Source organism: Apaloderma vittatum, unplaced genomic scaffold (assembly GCF_000703405.1).
Source record: "Apaloderma vittatum isolate BGI_N311 unplaced genomic scaffold, ASM70340v1 scaffold34188, whole genome shotgun sequence".
NCBI lineage: Eukaryota > Metazoa > Chordata > Aves > Trogoniformes > Trogonidae > Apaloderma > Apaloderma vittatum.
Genome location: NW_009732990.1, coordinates 7115 through 22249, shown reverse-complemented (window position 1 = coordinate 22249; position 15135 = coordinate 7115). Strand labels below are relative to the sequence as shown.

The 15135-nt window shown below is 43.1% G+C and overlaps 1 protein-coding gene across 1 annotated transcript in view; it reads left to right on the top strand.

Annotated features, from left to right (window-relative positions):
- Nucleotides 1-754: 754 nt before the first annotated feature.
- GLG1 (golgi glycoprotein 1) overlaps nt 755-15135 on the top strand; it is a gene marked incomplete at its 5' end in the record, with an annotated part of 16540 nt that continues 2159 nt past the window's right edge. Inside the window, 16 exons of the mRNA XM_009875717.1 lie at nt 755-882; nt 1535-1636; nt 3462-3615; nt 5255-5392; nt 6225-6311; nt 6991-7053; nt 7721-7834; nt 8236-8324; nt 9186-9303; nt 10309-10401; nt 10943-11080; nt 11893-12016; nt 12386-12528; nt 12754-12855; nt 13516-13623; nt 14255-14375. Coding sequence (XP_009874019.1) covers nt 755-882; nt 1535-1636; nt 3462-3615; nt 5255-5392; nt 6225-6311; nt 6991-7053; nt 7721-7834; nt 8236-8324; nt 9186-9303; nt 10309-10401; nt 10943-11080; nt 11893-12016; nt 12386-12528; nt 12754-12855; nt 13516-13623; nt 14255-14375 — 1822 coding nt within the window. The remainder of the gene's footprint in view (nt 883-1534; nt 1637-3461; nt 3616-5254; nt 5393-6224; nt 6312-6990; nt 7054-7720; nt 7835-8235; nt 8325-9185; nt 9304-10308; nt 10402-10942; nt 11081-11892; nt 12017-12385; nt 12529-12753; nt 12856-13515; nt 13624-14254; nt 14376-15135) is intronic.

Below are 15135 nucleotides of genomic sequence, written 5' to 3'. Positions count from 1 at the left end.
TTGAGATTTTACCCAAATCCCCTTCCCCTGGCCAAGCAGACTCCTCTCAAATCCGTGTTCAGATGTCATGGGCTGTGTGAGGACAACCTGTCTGGATGTGATTTTGAAGCTCAGTGCTGTGGATGTTAAATTCTATTTCTTTTTATTAATGAGGCAGTGATTCTTCTGAGTCTTTAATTGGAATAACTTTTTCACAAGAAGAGAAGACTTGATGAAACTCTGCGTGCTTTATTTACCCATAATGGTTGAAAGCATTTAGAAGTCACAAAAGGAGGGCAGGGATATCACGGCTTTGGGTTGATGTACCTGGTCTCTGAATTGTTGCAAAGTTTTTGTTTTCATCTTTCACTTATACCACGGCTTCTCTTTAAGTAGATAAAAAGTGATGCATTGGTTTTTTTATATATGTGTATATGTGATATATGTAATTTTATAATAATATGTAATAATTATATAGTTTTAACTTTTTATATATTAAAAATTGTTTAATGTAGACTAAATTGAAGTTACCCTGGCTTCCAAAAGCTTGAGCAGGTATACCTGAGGAGATGACAATTCATGGGTCAGCAGAATGGGACATTTTGACCTGCATTTCAGTGAAACTTGGGTTTTTAAGCTTTATTTCTAGTTAGGCAGCTGATCTTTAAACCTTGGTTTGAGTTTCAGTTTAGAATGATGTAGACTTGCCACGCCAAGAGGTTGTAAGTGCCCTCACCTTGATTTGTTCTAATTTGTTTTTCCCATCTGTAATTTCTTGCAGCTTCAAACACTGATTCAGGAAACCGACCCCGGAGCAGATTATCGCATCGACCGAGCGCTGAACGAGGCCTGCGAGTCGGTGATCCAGACTGCCTGCAAGCACATACGCTCCGGGGACCCCATGTAGGTGGCTCTTGGGTAAAAACTGGGTTTTGTTTCTCTTGGACATCCATGAAGATTGTTTGCCTTTAGTTAGAGATACTAAAAACTCATCCAGAAGCGATGGACTCCAAACTAGCAAATTCAGGTCGAACTCTGTCTTCCTTCTTGCTGGATCAGCAGGCTTTTATTTTCATATCGGGGCTGGTTTAGCACTGCTGAAGGTTGGAGCTATCTCAGGTGCCTAGATGAAATCTGTAATGCTGTACCAAGTTCTCTCCCTGCATAAGGCTTTAGAGGTATCACAAAGAGAAGTAACAAGCCTTGAAAGGCTGGTTAAGGAGACCTTTACTGCAGAGACACGTCTCCTTTATCTTCAGGTCTGATATATCCTGTCTTGTAAGCCAAACTTAAGATATTCCTTATGATTTTGTCATGTATCAGATTTGCTGAGATAAATAAAACAATGGAATTTAAGAGGGTACAAATGTGACGTGCAGTTGCTTTAGCTGTCATCTTTTTGAAGGAAGAGAAAGATGTTTGCTGTGTTTGAACATCTCACCAATCTTTCCAACAAACCATAGATTCGACATCACGAACTCTTGCAAGGAAACTCAGCATGATTCTACCAATCCATTGCTTAACTTTTTTTTTTTTTTTTCCCTTCTGTTTGCAGGATTCTGTCTTGCCTGATGGAGCACTTGTATACCGAGAAGATGGTTGAGGACTGTGAGCACAGGCTCCTGGAGCTCCAGTATTTTATATCTCGTGATTGGAAGTGAGTGTTGTAAAACGAGATTTGTCCTCGCTTGACGCTTGTATTTCGTGTTTGTATGCGTTAGCGGTTCCTTGTAAAACAGTCCAGCTTGTCCAACAGAGGACTTCTGAGCGTGCCAGGTCTGGAGGGCGTTAATGCCTGTGTAGAACAGTAGAACCAAAAAGCCGCTTTAAAAAAGTGTGTTGCCCACTTAAATCAAGTACTCGCATGGAAATTACGCAACCTGAAAAAGCGTTTTGAGTTGGAACTTTCTCTTCTGGCCGTACTGAAGTTGAAGGTCACTTTCTGTGCAGGTGGCAGCCTGTAGCAGGAGCGCTACAGTGTGCTACCCGGTACAACAAAGAGCCACTGGGTTAGAGGCTCTCTGCCTCCACTTCTGCCTTTTTTTTTGGTTTGGGGGTTTTTTTTCAAATTCTGTAGGTGTGGTTACAGCCTGTAAGACAGATGCAGTTTCCTTTGGGGCTCTCCTTTTCCAACTTTCTCATCCAAAGGTGGCAGTGCTTTGTTTTAAATATGTACAGAACACCCCTGCCTGTGTGGGTTATTAAGATGAGGAGAGTGTAGATTTTGAAAAACGTGACCAGCGAGGGAAGAATAAGGTGGTGTTTGGCTTTTCTTCTGACTAAGGTTGGGAGATGAGGGAGTACCTTGAATGAGGTTACTGCAAGAAATGGAATATTTTTTTCTGGGTGACCACAAGGAGTGGGTTTTGGTTGCTGCAAAGGGTATTCAAATCAAACATTAAGGAAATCTGACTCATCTGTGGGCGGCATTGTCAGGGGTTAAGAGCTGACGTGCTCTGTGAACCTTCTGCTTCTCTAATACACAGACCTCATGGGCCAGAGAGTTTAGCAGTTCAGGGCTGTTTATTTAGTCATCTCCATAGGTAGACAGGAATACGTAATTTATTTATTTTTTCCCTCCTCTTCCTGTTTCTCTTCATTGCTGGTTCTCCTGCCTGTGCCATGTTTCCAGCAGGGAGTTCGTTGCTCGAGCCAAACTTAAGTGACTGGAAGGAGGAAGGCTGAATATTTGCATTTTTGCTTGGAGTAAAGATAATTCTGATTTGTCTTGCAGGCTTGTTTAACTATTGTTTCCTAGGACTAGCTTGTAAAAATTGCATTAACTGTGCACCTAGCACAGATGCACAGAGTAGAAACGGTTTTATTACTACCTTTACCATTATCTCTATAACTGTGTCTGCTAATATCACTTGATATTTGCTTTCTAAAGTGTTGTAGAAATCTGAATTTTCCATTTGGGAAGGTTGGCAATATCTCACGTAGCTTTAGTGTAATCTTAAGACGTCATCTTAAGACATCTGTGCTTGCAGTTTTCTTGTCTGCAGAAGCGAGAGATGCTGAGTGTTCAGTCAGCTCAAATCCAGAGCTGACAATAATCTAACTTGGATTTTTATGAAACCGCATTTGAAAATGCAGCAGCACAAAGTACACCTAAGTTATTATACAAGCAAAATGGGGTACATACCTGCCTTGCTGCTGCTTGTGGACACCAAGGAGGTGTGATCTCTTTTCTCACGTGTCAGTGTTTGGCTGACGTGCTGCAGAAGAGCACGGGAGGTGCTTCAACAAGCGCGGAAGACTTACTCTGTAATTAAAGACCTTCATGTATTTTTGCAAAATTAGGGAGTTGATTCCAAACAGAGGGACAGACATTTTGCCACCTGTAGGTTCCGTTGGTTAGGCCCTGCTGCTGAATGGTGTGGGGGAGCATAACACTTGTAAAGTGGGTTTTGCTGCCTCAGAAGCATTTCAGAAGATGAAGAGCGTTAAGGGTGCCTAGCGATTAACATTTCTGTTTGCAGATTGGATACGGTCCTTTACCGCAAGTGCCAGGGAGATGCCTCCCGCCTCTGCCATACCCACGGCTGGAATGAGACCAGCGAGCTGATGCCCCCAGGGGCTGTTTTCTCCTGCTTGTACAGGCACGCCTACCGCACAGAGGAGCAAGGAAGGAGGGTAAGTGATGAGGAGCCTCTGGTACTGCTCCGTCATCTGGGGCAGAAGGGTTGTACGCGCGTTTGGAAGTTGGACACGCTGTGCTAAAACTGCGAGAACTCGCAAAAGCTACTTAAAGGCATTTATTGTAGGTGGTGTGTGCACTGATTTGGAATCCCAGCTCCTCCTCAAGTGTGCTTTCTAGGTCTGTGATGGTGCTCTGGTAAGGCTAAATAGCCGCGTCGGGATGTGACATTTGCCCGCAGGGGGAACTCCGTGCTGACAACGTACATGTCTCTGCTGAGGCGCAGCGCAAGTCCTCCCCCTTGTCTTTCCCAAGAGCGGTGTGATTCCTCTTAGGGAGCTGACGTAGCTGCACGATTGGTTTCCTGCAAAAATCCAAGCCCAGCTTTCCTAGGCTGCTTCTAATTAAGTTTAGATTTGAGCACAACTTCAGATTACACTCCATTAAAATCTCCCTATTGATGTAAAACATCCTTTCAGATCTTCGCAGCATGATGTACTGGTAAATGTGCTCGTGCTGTCTTCAAAGAAGACAGTAGGGATCTGGATTGCTGTCCTGCAGTCTGAAGATCCACCGTAATCACATTTGTTTGGTTCAAAACTACTCTTCTCAAGTTTCTTTTCTCTCAAGTTTTTTATTTCTCTTCTGCCTTGAAAGTAGCTGAGTACTTGTTCCCATTTCTTTTGGGCTTCTAGTGTACACAGCCTCTAGGACTTGGTGGGTTTATGCAGTGGCCTGGCTTAAAAATTCCTTTCTGCTGCTCGATTTAAAGGTCCTCTGCAGCAGAGGTCAGGTATTGATTGAAAGCATCTCTCTTTTAGGAATTTATATTTTTTTAATGCGGTTTCTTAGTCTGCTGAGTTGAGACTTTTAAATTCCATTTTATATTAGTGCTGACCAAAGAAATCAATAGCCGCCCTGCAAATAATCTATTGGAGAGAGAAAAGACTTTTAAATGTGTTTTTCTTGTGCAAAACAGGCTAAGGGAGCAGCTGTCTTTTTGAAATTCAACGTTTAAAAGCAAACTCATCACAGGGTAGATCTGCAATTTTTTCCAGCACTGTTCACAAAATGCTAGGTAACTTCCCGTGGTTTGGGTTTTTAAATATGTTGAGTTTTTAACCGGTACATTTTAGCTCTGACAAGCACCATACCAGCATCTCTTGATTGTTCTACAACTTGTTACTTCTTCAGTCTTGGCAAATGCTGGCTCTGAAGTGCTGCAATGGGAACTGCTGAGAAGAAATTACAGCTGGGCTGCGCTGCCTCATTCTGGGCTTCCCTTTTGGTACAGGGTGCATGAGCTGGTTTGACTTTCTGCTCCAGAAGCCATCTGTAGCTTTGAACGAAAGGGGCAGCGCAGCAGGTAATCTAGGGGCCTCCTTTGACGTCTCATTTCGAAAGCAAAGGGAAGGTTTACGAATATAAAACTTACTTTAGTGGAATGCAGAAAGCCTCCATCTGAACTGATTGACAGATCATCAAACTCCTTGGGAGCCTGGATCGTGCTGAGCAGCTTCTGCAAGTTCTGGGATTGCTGATGGCGTTGCTGGTCACCCGTAGTGATCTTGTCTGTGTTGTGTGGATTTAGAGACCCCTCCCTCATACACTAAAAGCTCTTTGCCCTCTTTGCAGCTATCCCGGGAGTGCAGAGCCGAGGTCCAGAGGATCCTCCACCAGCGTGCCATGGATGTGAAGCTGGACCCAACCCTCCAGGACAAGTGCATGATTGACCTGGGGAAGTGGTGCAGTGAAAAAACAGAGACGGGGCAGGTGCTGTGTGCCGTGATGCTGCTCATTCATTTGCAAAGCTGGAAGGGTGGCAAGGGCAAAAAAAAATGGGATAAAGCGACATATTGTTGTTAGCTGTCTCTCTATAGTCCATAACACATTAAAGACACATGCAGTTTGAAACAATCTGCAATAGATTGAAAGACAGAAGTGAAATGAAGAAGCTTTGCAGCTACTGCGTGTCTTCAGTAGGTTCAAATCTGTAGTGAAATGAGAAGGAGGAAGAGGATAATTAAAATCAAGAACTTCAGTGAAGCCGCCCCACTCTGGGTCTCGTTTGTAGAACTCTTATTACAAGCTTGACATTTCCCACATAAACTTTACCCCCTTTCCATTTGGCAAATACTGACGTGCTTCCTGTGTTTATACAGAGCTGAACTCACATCTGCTGCTACTTAACCAAGTTTCAGCAAATACTCTTGTGTTCAATTGCTGTGTCCTGGTGTAGCTGTAGGGGAGGAGCCAGTCAGCAGCAGACGCAGGAGAGCATGTTGCTGTCTTTTTGAAGTGCCCATTGTAGGTCGTAGCTTGGGTAACGAGCCTCTCATTAAGGTAACGTGAAGGGCAAATTGTGATATTCCAGAAGTGAGAGCACGTCGTGCAGCTTTTGAGAACGAGCAGGAACATCCTAGACCCCCTTTCTCAATCACTAATGCTTAGATGTGCTCTGGGAGTGCCAGCAGAGGAGTGGGATTAGATGAGACTTGGGACTTCACAAGGAGGAGGAGGGCAGTTTCACGAGTGTTACGGTGTTTCAAGTCCAAATTTTCCAATTGGGTTCTTGGGTTGCAAACTAAAATATCTGGTTTCGTAGGAGCTGGAATGCCTGCAGGACCATCTTGATGACTTGGTGTCTGATTGCAGAGACATAGTGGGAAACCTCACTGAGCTGGAGTCCGAGGTGAGCACTTCTGAGCCTGGGATAAAGGGGAATAGTTGAGCTTGTCTAAGTGTGACATTGTGATAGCAATGGAAAAAAGTGGGGTTAGAGTAGCTGCAGAAATGTAGCCCTCTGGCATCAAGCAGAGACCATCTGTTCTACCCCATACAACCTTTTCCTCTGGAGCTCTTGAAGAGAATTGAACAATAGCTCAGGTTTTTAGGCTGGTGATGACATTTCTCCTGCTTAAGCTTTATGAAGCTGCGTATTTGACTGTCTTGCCCTAAGCTGTTCCCCATATCTCTTAAAATTTACATTTGGTGCTAGGGAAAGCTTCCATCCAGCGGTTACAAAATTGTTTGCTCAGAACTATCATTAATCTTTAAGCTCCTGCCTAGGTGTAAGGTGATTTCTAGTGCTGTCGCATCCATTTTGGAGAAGTTTGACTGGAGTGCCCAAGCAGTGAGTTACTGTGGAGACCAAGCTCTTCCCTTAAGCTGGAATGCTCGCCTTGCTTTTGCCACGTTGCTGGCGAGAGTCAACCCTAGGATTTCCAGAGCTGAAGGGCAAAGCCGTCTGGATTGAATCTTGGAAAACCCTGTAAACTGGGTTGTTTATCGTATTATCCTGGGTATTTTCTGAGAGCCTATTTTGCTTGCCTGTTCACTGTGAGAAATCAAATATTGCGTCTTTCCTGCAGGACATTCAGATTGAAGCCTTGCTGATGAGAGCATGTGAGCCCATTATCCAGACGTTCTGTCATGTGAGTACGATGTGGTAGTGCGAGTATCTTCGGGGGAGAAAACGCTGTGTAGGACAAGTTAGAGAGTTTTAGTATTAGTCTTCTGTGTACTTGCTACACTTCCAAATAAAATCAGAGTTAAGCAGTTACAAGAGTCTTTAATTAAAAAAAAACACTCTTAACCAAAAATTCTTAGTTCCTTCCTAGTACTTCTGCTGTTGTCAGAGTCCAGCACAAAAGCTAGAGGTTTAGGGATGAAGATTGCCCTGTAACTGGAAACCCCACTCTTTACAGTGGGTTGCAAACTAAACGTTTTTCCTTCCCCCTTGCCTGCAAGCGCCATATCCAGCCGCCCCGCTCTGTGCAGCTGCTCAGCATTGCTGAAATAACTTTTTACGTTGCTCTGGGACTGAGTAGTTACACAGCAATGAGAGCAACTGACTGTCGTACTTCATGTAAGCACCGTGTGTTCTGAGCCTACAGCGTGGCTGTGCCCGAGAGGGTTCTTTTCTGGACTATATGTATAAATACTTGCGTAGTATAACTCAGGTCAGGTAGTGGTGAGTCTGAGCTCAGAGTAGGGTGAGACTGTAAATTCCAACATTTCCTGGTTGTGATGGGCTAAAGGAGCCTAAAAATCATGGTTTGCTCTAGTAGCTCGTTACTAAGCCTTTCATCTCTTCTTCAGGAGGTTGCCGATAACCAGATTGATTCTGGGGACCTGATGGAGTGTCTGATACAGAACAAACACCAGAAGGAAATGAATGAAAAATGTGCGATTGGAGTTACTCATTTCCAGCTGGTAAGCAGCACTTGGCCATCGGTGGAAGCTTGTTCTGGTCCTTGAGGGTGTTGACAGGAATTAGCTAATTACGAAACCCCTCTTTCTTTGAGATTGATTTCCTACTGCATGTGAAGTGCTCTTGTGAATTCAGTTGTACTTGCACGCCTGGTCATAAATGGTCACTTCTGGAGATGATTTATTGTCCTTCCTTCCTGGCATGTGCTAGTTGGAGTCCCAGCTTCTTCAGCAGTGCAGTGTTCTCCCTTGCTTCCACATTAATAAGTTGTGGACAAAAACATTTGCTGATTGCGTGATTCGACAAGTTTTCTTGGGGACAGCACTTTTTTTTAATTTTTATTTTTTTCTTTTGCCTCCAGCTGATGGAAGTTGTTTGGTTTTGTTGTTTTTTTCTCTTGCAGGTTCAGATGAAAGATTTTAGGTTCTCATACAAGTTTAAAATGGCTTGCAAGGAGGATGTGCTGAAACTTTGCCCCAACATCAAAAAAAAGTATGTAGCACCTGACCAAAGAGCAATCTTATTACATATTTAAGCTTTATTACATATTTATACAATATTTCAGGATAGGACAGCAAATGCTGCACTTTATTGTTCTGTGTGTTGTCCCTTAGTGAATGCATTGTGCAGGTGCTTAAGACAGAGGCATTGTCTGCCTTTTTGAAATTATTTCTCCTTTACTCTTGCATACAAGCTCATCCTCTTTAGTTTTCTTGCTCTGGAAGTAGCTAGTGGTTACAGTTAGCAGGCTGCATGTCCCAAGATGATTTTATATCGTTGTCCTCTAAGATGCAGGCTGCTGTTGTTCCACTTGCTGAGCTGGGATGGGAAAATCACCCACTCGTTTTGACTGGTTTACTCATTTCAGCATAAAGGTTTTCTTAATGCCTGCTACAATGACGTAAGGGTAAATGACACACAAGGTCAGTCCTGTTTGTGGCTAGCAGCGCTATTTGCATTTTATGATATGAATGTCCTTCCGATAGTGCAAAAGGATCGCCTGCGATGCTGCGTAGGTATTCACCTTCGTCTCTTCCCAAGATTAAGTCAAGCTTTTCTGAAGTGCTCGCGTGATTTAAGAGCAGAGGTCTTGCTGAGCAGGAGTGTGGTGATATTTCAGATACCTTCCTGACTGCTGATCTAGGCTCCAGTTAGAAAGGGTCAGATTTAGCTTTTAATTGTGATCCAGTTACTCCGTAGAGAGCTGGACCCAGGCTAGAAGTAAGCACAGATGCATGAGGACTTTGTGTTGCGTTTGGATTCTTGGTTTCTCTGATATGGTGATCCAACACTGGTCTTGACTGATCTAAACAAAAGGGCAGAGGAGTCAAAAAGCTGTTTTCTTTCCTGCAGGGTGGATGTAGTGATCTGTCTGAGCACAACTGTGCGCAACGATACTTTGCAGGATGCCAAGGAGCACAGGGTCTCTCTGAAGTGCCGCAAACAGCTGCGTGTTGAGGAGCTAGAGATGGTAAATATGCATGAAACTCTTGATCTGCCTGCTCTTCTAGCAAGGTTCTTCAATTAAAGCTTCCTAGTTTGTCCACTATGGGGGGGGGAAATAAAAAAGCAGCTCATTTTTAAGATGTGTATAATTTATTTTTTCCACTCTTCTTATGACACCAGGCTCAACTGTCCTTCATGGTGAAAGTAATGTGTGTGTACTTTAATGCCTTAAATACAGCTTTGTGAAGGCTAAGGCAAGCTAAACGGTCATTGGAATTTCAGCTAGAAGTGATTATGTTTAGTGTAAGCAATGTGCTACACATGCTGATGTCCTCTAGGAGAGAACAAAAGCTTCATTTGACACACTCGGGAAACAAGCCCAGATGAAGCAACTCGATTCCAGCTGCTCTTAAGTTGCTCAGTGGTTAAACAGAAGTAGTATTTGTTCTGGTAGGCAAGGCTGCCTCTCAGCTTCCTGCTGCAGTGCTTGCAGCAATGAACTCCTAGTGTCTTCATCCAGGAGATATTGTTGGAGTGTTTAAACTTCACCTTAAGGAAGCCCATATCAGAAGAGGCAGCGTTCTTGTCCTTGTAGGGAAGAATTCAAATGCTGGGCATCGCTAAAAGCAGGAAACTTCATTCGCGTCCTCCCAGTCACCCAGGAGATGGGTGGCTATTGATATGTCAGCATTAATATTAATTAATCAGCTTTCACGTGAAATTGTTGTATTGGGCATCTCTGTTCATGCCCTTTTAGGAGGAGCAGTGGAAACAAGTGGCCAACAATAAAATTCAGTTTAAACCCCTTCTTCAACATACTAAAAAAATAAACTGATCCACTACACAGGCTTGCAAAGTTGGTTTCCCACCAGCACCGCTTCTCATACCCAAGACTCTTAAATTCAAAGAAACTGTCCTGCCTCTTGTGGGAGTTGCTTTTTGTGAGTAGAAGGCTCTAGTTAATAGATTAGCAAAGTAAAATAGACTTTAGAGTTCTGCTTAAAAGTTCATGTTTTAATTTATCCCACAGACTGAGGATATCAGACTTGAACCAGAACTGTATGAGGCTTGTAAAAGTGACATCAAGAATTACTGCCAAAACGTGCCCTATGGCAATGCTCAGGTAATGGATCTTATTAATAATTGACAATTTAATTTGTACTTTCATTTCAGAAAACTGTTGAAGAACACTTTTGCCACTCGGAGGGCAGCTTTAGATTTTCGTTTTGCTATCGCTTGAAGTATTTCATCTGTATTTTGGAATGTTAATTTATTTTTTTTTCCCACTGGTTCACAGGCATTGATACAGGGTGAATGCAATGCTGTGAGCATTTCACTCTGGTTAATGCTGCTTGTAAGCTACTAGCAGCTGGCTACTGCAAACATTGCCAAAGATTTCTTAGCCACGGTGTGTGAAAAATGAGGTTTGGGGTTTTGGAGTAAGTCTGGGTTGACCCTCTTCATCTCACTAAATCTTTGTGAAGAAAGATGAACTTAAGCAAGTCTTGGGTATAAGCATTGGTGATGACTTTCAATGAAAAAAATCTGAGCGTTGTGAACTTAAACTGCACAAATCAGGTGAGAATAGATCTGTCAGGGGAGCAGATGCTGCTCAGAACGCACGGCCACGTGACAGAATCCTACCAACAATGTGTCTGTTGTAGATTATTGAGTGCCTGAAAGAAATCAAGAAGCAGTTGAGTACCCGGTGCCACCAGAAGGTGTTTAAACTGCAGGAGACGGAGATGATGGATCCAGAACTGGACTACACGCTCATGAGAGTCTGCAAACAAATGATCAAGGTAATGGCAGTGTGGTGATTTTAGAGGGAGGTTGGGATCTAAGAGCTTTATCGATTCTGAGCTTCCCGTAAAGGCTTGTTACAGGCCTGCCCTGTTTTTTCAGAAGTCTGGTTGCTTCTTTTTTTGCAAAGTAATGAATTAACTCTGCGTCAGGCTGAGGTTCCTTCAGGGCTCTTCTCTTTTTCAACTTTCCTTTCTCCAAATACCTGATCAAAGCCTGTGCACTAATAAATTTGTCTTCTTGACTGTCAGCAGAATGGAGGAGGGAGTCTGTGCTGAGACTTCTAACGGGTTTTTATCCCGTTGGCTTGGGTTCGATTGGCTTTTAGCGAAGGTGAAGAAGTTATGATCACAGAGAGGAGTTGGTGTTCAGCTCGCTACTGACCTGGTGCACACAGACTGATAAAGTGGGCAAAATCCTGCGAAACTTAAAATTAGAAATGCTGGCTTAAAGTGTTATCGCGTGGGGAGCAGCAGAGAGTGTTAATACAACATCCTGAAAATTTGTTGCTCTCTAGTACAGACTCATGCTTCAAAATACAAAAAAAAATTTTAAAAAGACCCATAATTTCACCAAAACGGTGAGAATTTGAAAATATAACAGCCTTATCTCATACCCACAGAATTAGTTTCTAACATAAGAAATTAGTACCTTGGTCTGAATTTGGGGCAAGGTGTTTCACTTTTGACTAGTTTAGGGTGGGAATGGACAAATCGGTACCAGTGATTCGTTCTCTGCTTTCTCATTCTGTATGGCCTTGCTTTGTCCTGAGTGTCACTAAGGGGTTTTTTTTGAACATTTTTTTTTCTAGCGGTTTTGTCCAGAGGCAGACTCAAAAAATATGTTGCAGTGTTTGAAACAAAACAAGAACAGTGAAGTGATGGATCCGAAATGCAAGCAAATGATTACCAAGCGTCAGATTACACAGAACACAGGTATCGTCTTCTGAAAAAAACCCCAAACTCAAACACAAAAACCCCAAACCTCACCTGCCTGAGCTGTTGAGTGGTCTGCGCGGCTGGAAGAATATGTGCTTTGTTTTATTCTTCGGGTTTGTCAGTGGACGCACTGGTTTTATTCAGTCAAATTCTTGCATTGCTCGATCCGCTTCATTCCTGAAGCTCTTACCTCACGAGTTAGTGCTTTTTCGCTACAGAATTCTCATTTCCCCTCCCCCCAAATTAGATTTATTGCTGGTACAACATCACCCCGAAAATTCCTGTCAAATTTTATGTTGAGGTGTTGTGTTCTGTAATCCCAAGAGATGCGTGCTCTAACCAAGTTGTGTCCTCTCCTCCGCTTAGATTACCGCTTAAACCCAGTGCTCAGGAAAGCGTGCAAAGCAGACATACCGAAATTCTGCCAAAATATCCTGAATAGGGCCAAGGATGATACCGAGTTGGAAGGGCAAGTCATCTCGTGCCTGAAGTTGAAGTACGCAGACCAGGTGAGCAGAGGTGGTGGATGCAAATGAGAAACCGTACGGGCTTGTGCTGAGCAGCACTCGTTGAACAGCAAATGAAATTTGGGGCTCTGGTGCGTTCGATATTCGTTAAATGAGTTTTCACGCTCCCCTACGAGTGCTACAGAAGACGCGGGTTAGAGTGCAGGGTGATTGATTTTATGAAAATAAAGGCCATCGAGTGGGTTAATGACTTTCTCTGCTTAATAGCGTCTCTCTCCAGACTGCGAGGACCAAATTCGCGTGATAATCCAGGAATCGGCTCTTGATTATCGGCTGGATCCTCAGCTTCAGATGCACTGCTCTGAAGAGGTAGGAGAAGGATGGAGGAGGATGAAAACTCCCTTCATGGAGCAGCTTTTGTTTATTAAAATATGAACTATCTGGCTGATTAAAACAAAAAGAACCCCAAACCTTTAACTGCTTCCTGCTCATCAGGTTCTCTGCTTGTGATTGATTTATTTTATTTTTTTTTGTGCAGTATGCAAGGACTGCAGTTTGCTGTGCAGTGCTGATACCAAGTTAATTTTTCTGATCGGGATCTCATCAATACTTGTGACTGAGGAAAAAATACTGTTTTCCTGTTGTAATGTGCTAGTTCTCTGCCCTTGCAATCTTAACTGGAATACAGGCAGATTTGTTGAGTTTTGCTTTTGGAGAGCCACATCAGGCAGGCCTCAAGCATTGCTTATTTCACATCCTAACATTATTTTTATGCTCTTTTCCTCCCCGCCTCCTTCCTCAGTGCAGCAATATTGACTTTTTGCTGTCGGGTATCGAAGGGTATGCATATTGCATGAGCCAGGCTGCGTTGGGCTCTGGAGATTCTTGGTGGGGGGGAAAAGTATCTTATCGTGGATTCTCTAGCTGTGCCCCGTGATGAACTAATGCTTCGAGATAGAAATATGCCAAAAAGCGGAATGATTGTTGTGAACTGCTTATGTTAAAATACTTTTTTTTTTTCCCAAATAGATCTCCAGTTTATGTGCAGAAGAAGCAGCAGCTCAGGAGCAGACTGGGCAGGTAGAAGAATGCCTGAAAGTGAATCTGCTGAAAATAAAAACTGAAATGTGCAAGAAGGTAAAGGAAATAAATTGCAATGTTCTCTAAAAGGTGTGCCATCCCTGCAGAAAGCTGTGATTTTTTTTCCAGATCACAGACCAGACCATGTTTTAGGTAGTTATGAATCTAGAGCTCTGCAGATTTCCTTACGCATCTTGGTTCTGGCCTGCAGCGATTCAATTCAGTTTCAATTTGACAGTGAAAATGGGGCCGACAGTGCCTCCTTTGCAATTCCAGGCTTGGATCCTTTTTGGTTTATGGTTGCCAGAGTGTCTTGTCGCTAATCTGTTTCCTGTTGCTGTCTCCGTTGCAGGCTCCCAGAGTTCTGTGGCCTGGGGCTCTATCAAGAGTGGCCCCATGGTGCCTTCTTTCAGTTCTAACTGAAGTAACCCTGGCATATTGACTTTATATTTTAGATTAATATGGATATTTTAATGAATATAATCATGGTAACCCTTATAAACCAGGATTTTGAATCCAGCCTAAACCAGTATTCATAGCCTCATCCAGAGACAGTGCTGCTTTTTCTAGTGGTCCTGGATTTAAAACAATGACACACCTCAGAAACGTTGAGCGGTATGAGTTTTGTTCTGTTTTTTTGGTTTGGGGGTTTTTTTTCAGACGCACTTTGTAATTTCCCCCTCCCCAGGAAGTGCTCAACATGCTGAAGGAAAGCAAAGCCGATATATTTGTTGACCCGGTGCTCCACACAGCCTGTGCCCTCGACATCAAACACCACTGTGCTGCCATTCCACCGGGGAGAGGACGCCGTAAGTGCTTGTGCTCTACTCTTATAACCTCTCAGCTGCATTTTCTTACTTTTTTCCTTGCTTTTTTCTTAGTCCTTTAAGGACTAAGGGTGGTAAGGTGGAACAGCTGCAGAGGCTTGTAGATACCACTAGAAGATGGGTATCAAGAAGTCCTGTGTGTCAAAAGCAGGACCTAATCTTCAATCCTGATATAATATCCTTTGCAGCCTTATCTGCAAATTTAATGAGTGCATTTTATGTTGCAGCATTCGCATGTTTCCTGATAACAGTGTGTGATACCAGCTCTGTAACCCTTCTAGAAAATCCTTCCTCAGTTAAATCCCATTGAAAATGAGCTCTTAATACGTATGGAATGAAGTGCATGGACTCATTTTTCAGTGAGGTTTATCTCCCACCCTTTGTCAGCTTCACAATACAACTCCCAATCTTTCTTTTGACAACATTATGTCAGACTGGATCTAAAGCTTCCCTAGAACTAAGCTGCATCTCCTACAGAAATCAGTTTGGTTTTAGAAGATTCATTCTTAGCTCATGCTCTTGGTCATTCTTGCTTTGGATCAGTCTTTGCCCCTAGTTGGCTGCTTCGTTTCAGTACTTTTTACAGATAAAATTAAATTGAAGTCCTTTGATTTTTATTTTTTTCCCCCTTAGCTTAGACATACTGCGGGGTTTTTTATCAGTATTAGTGCGGGTAGGTAATCTTCACTAAGTTCACTTAACAGCTAAAGCCTTTGAGACTTCATCAGCTGTTCCAAGTCTG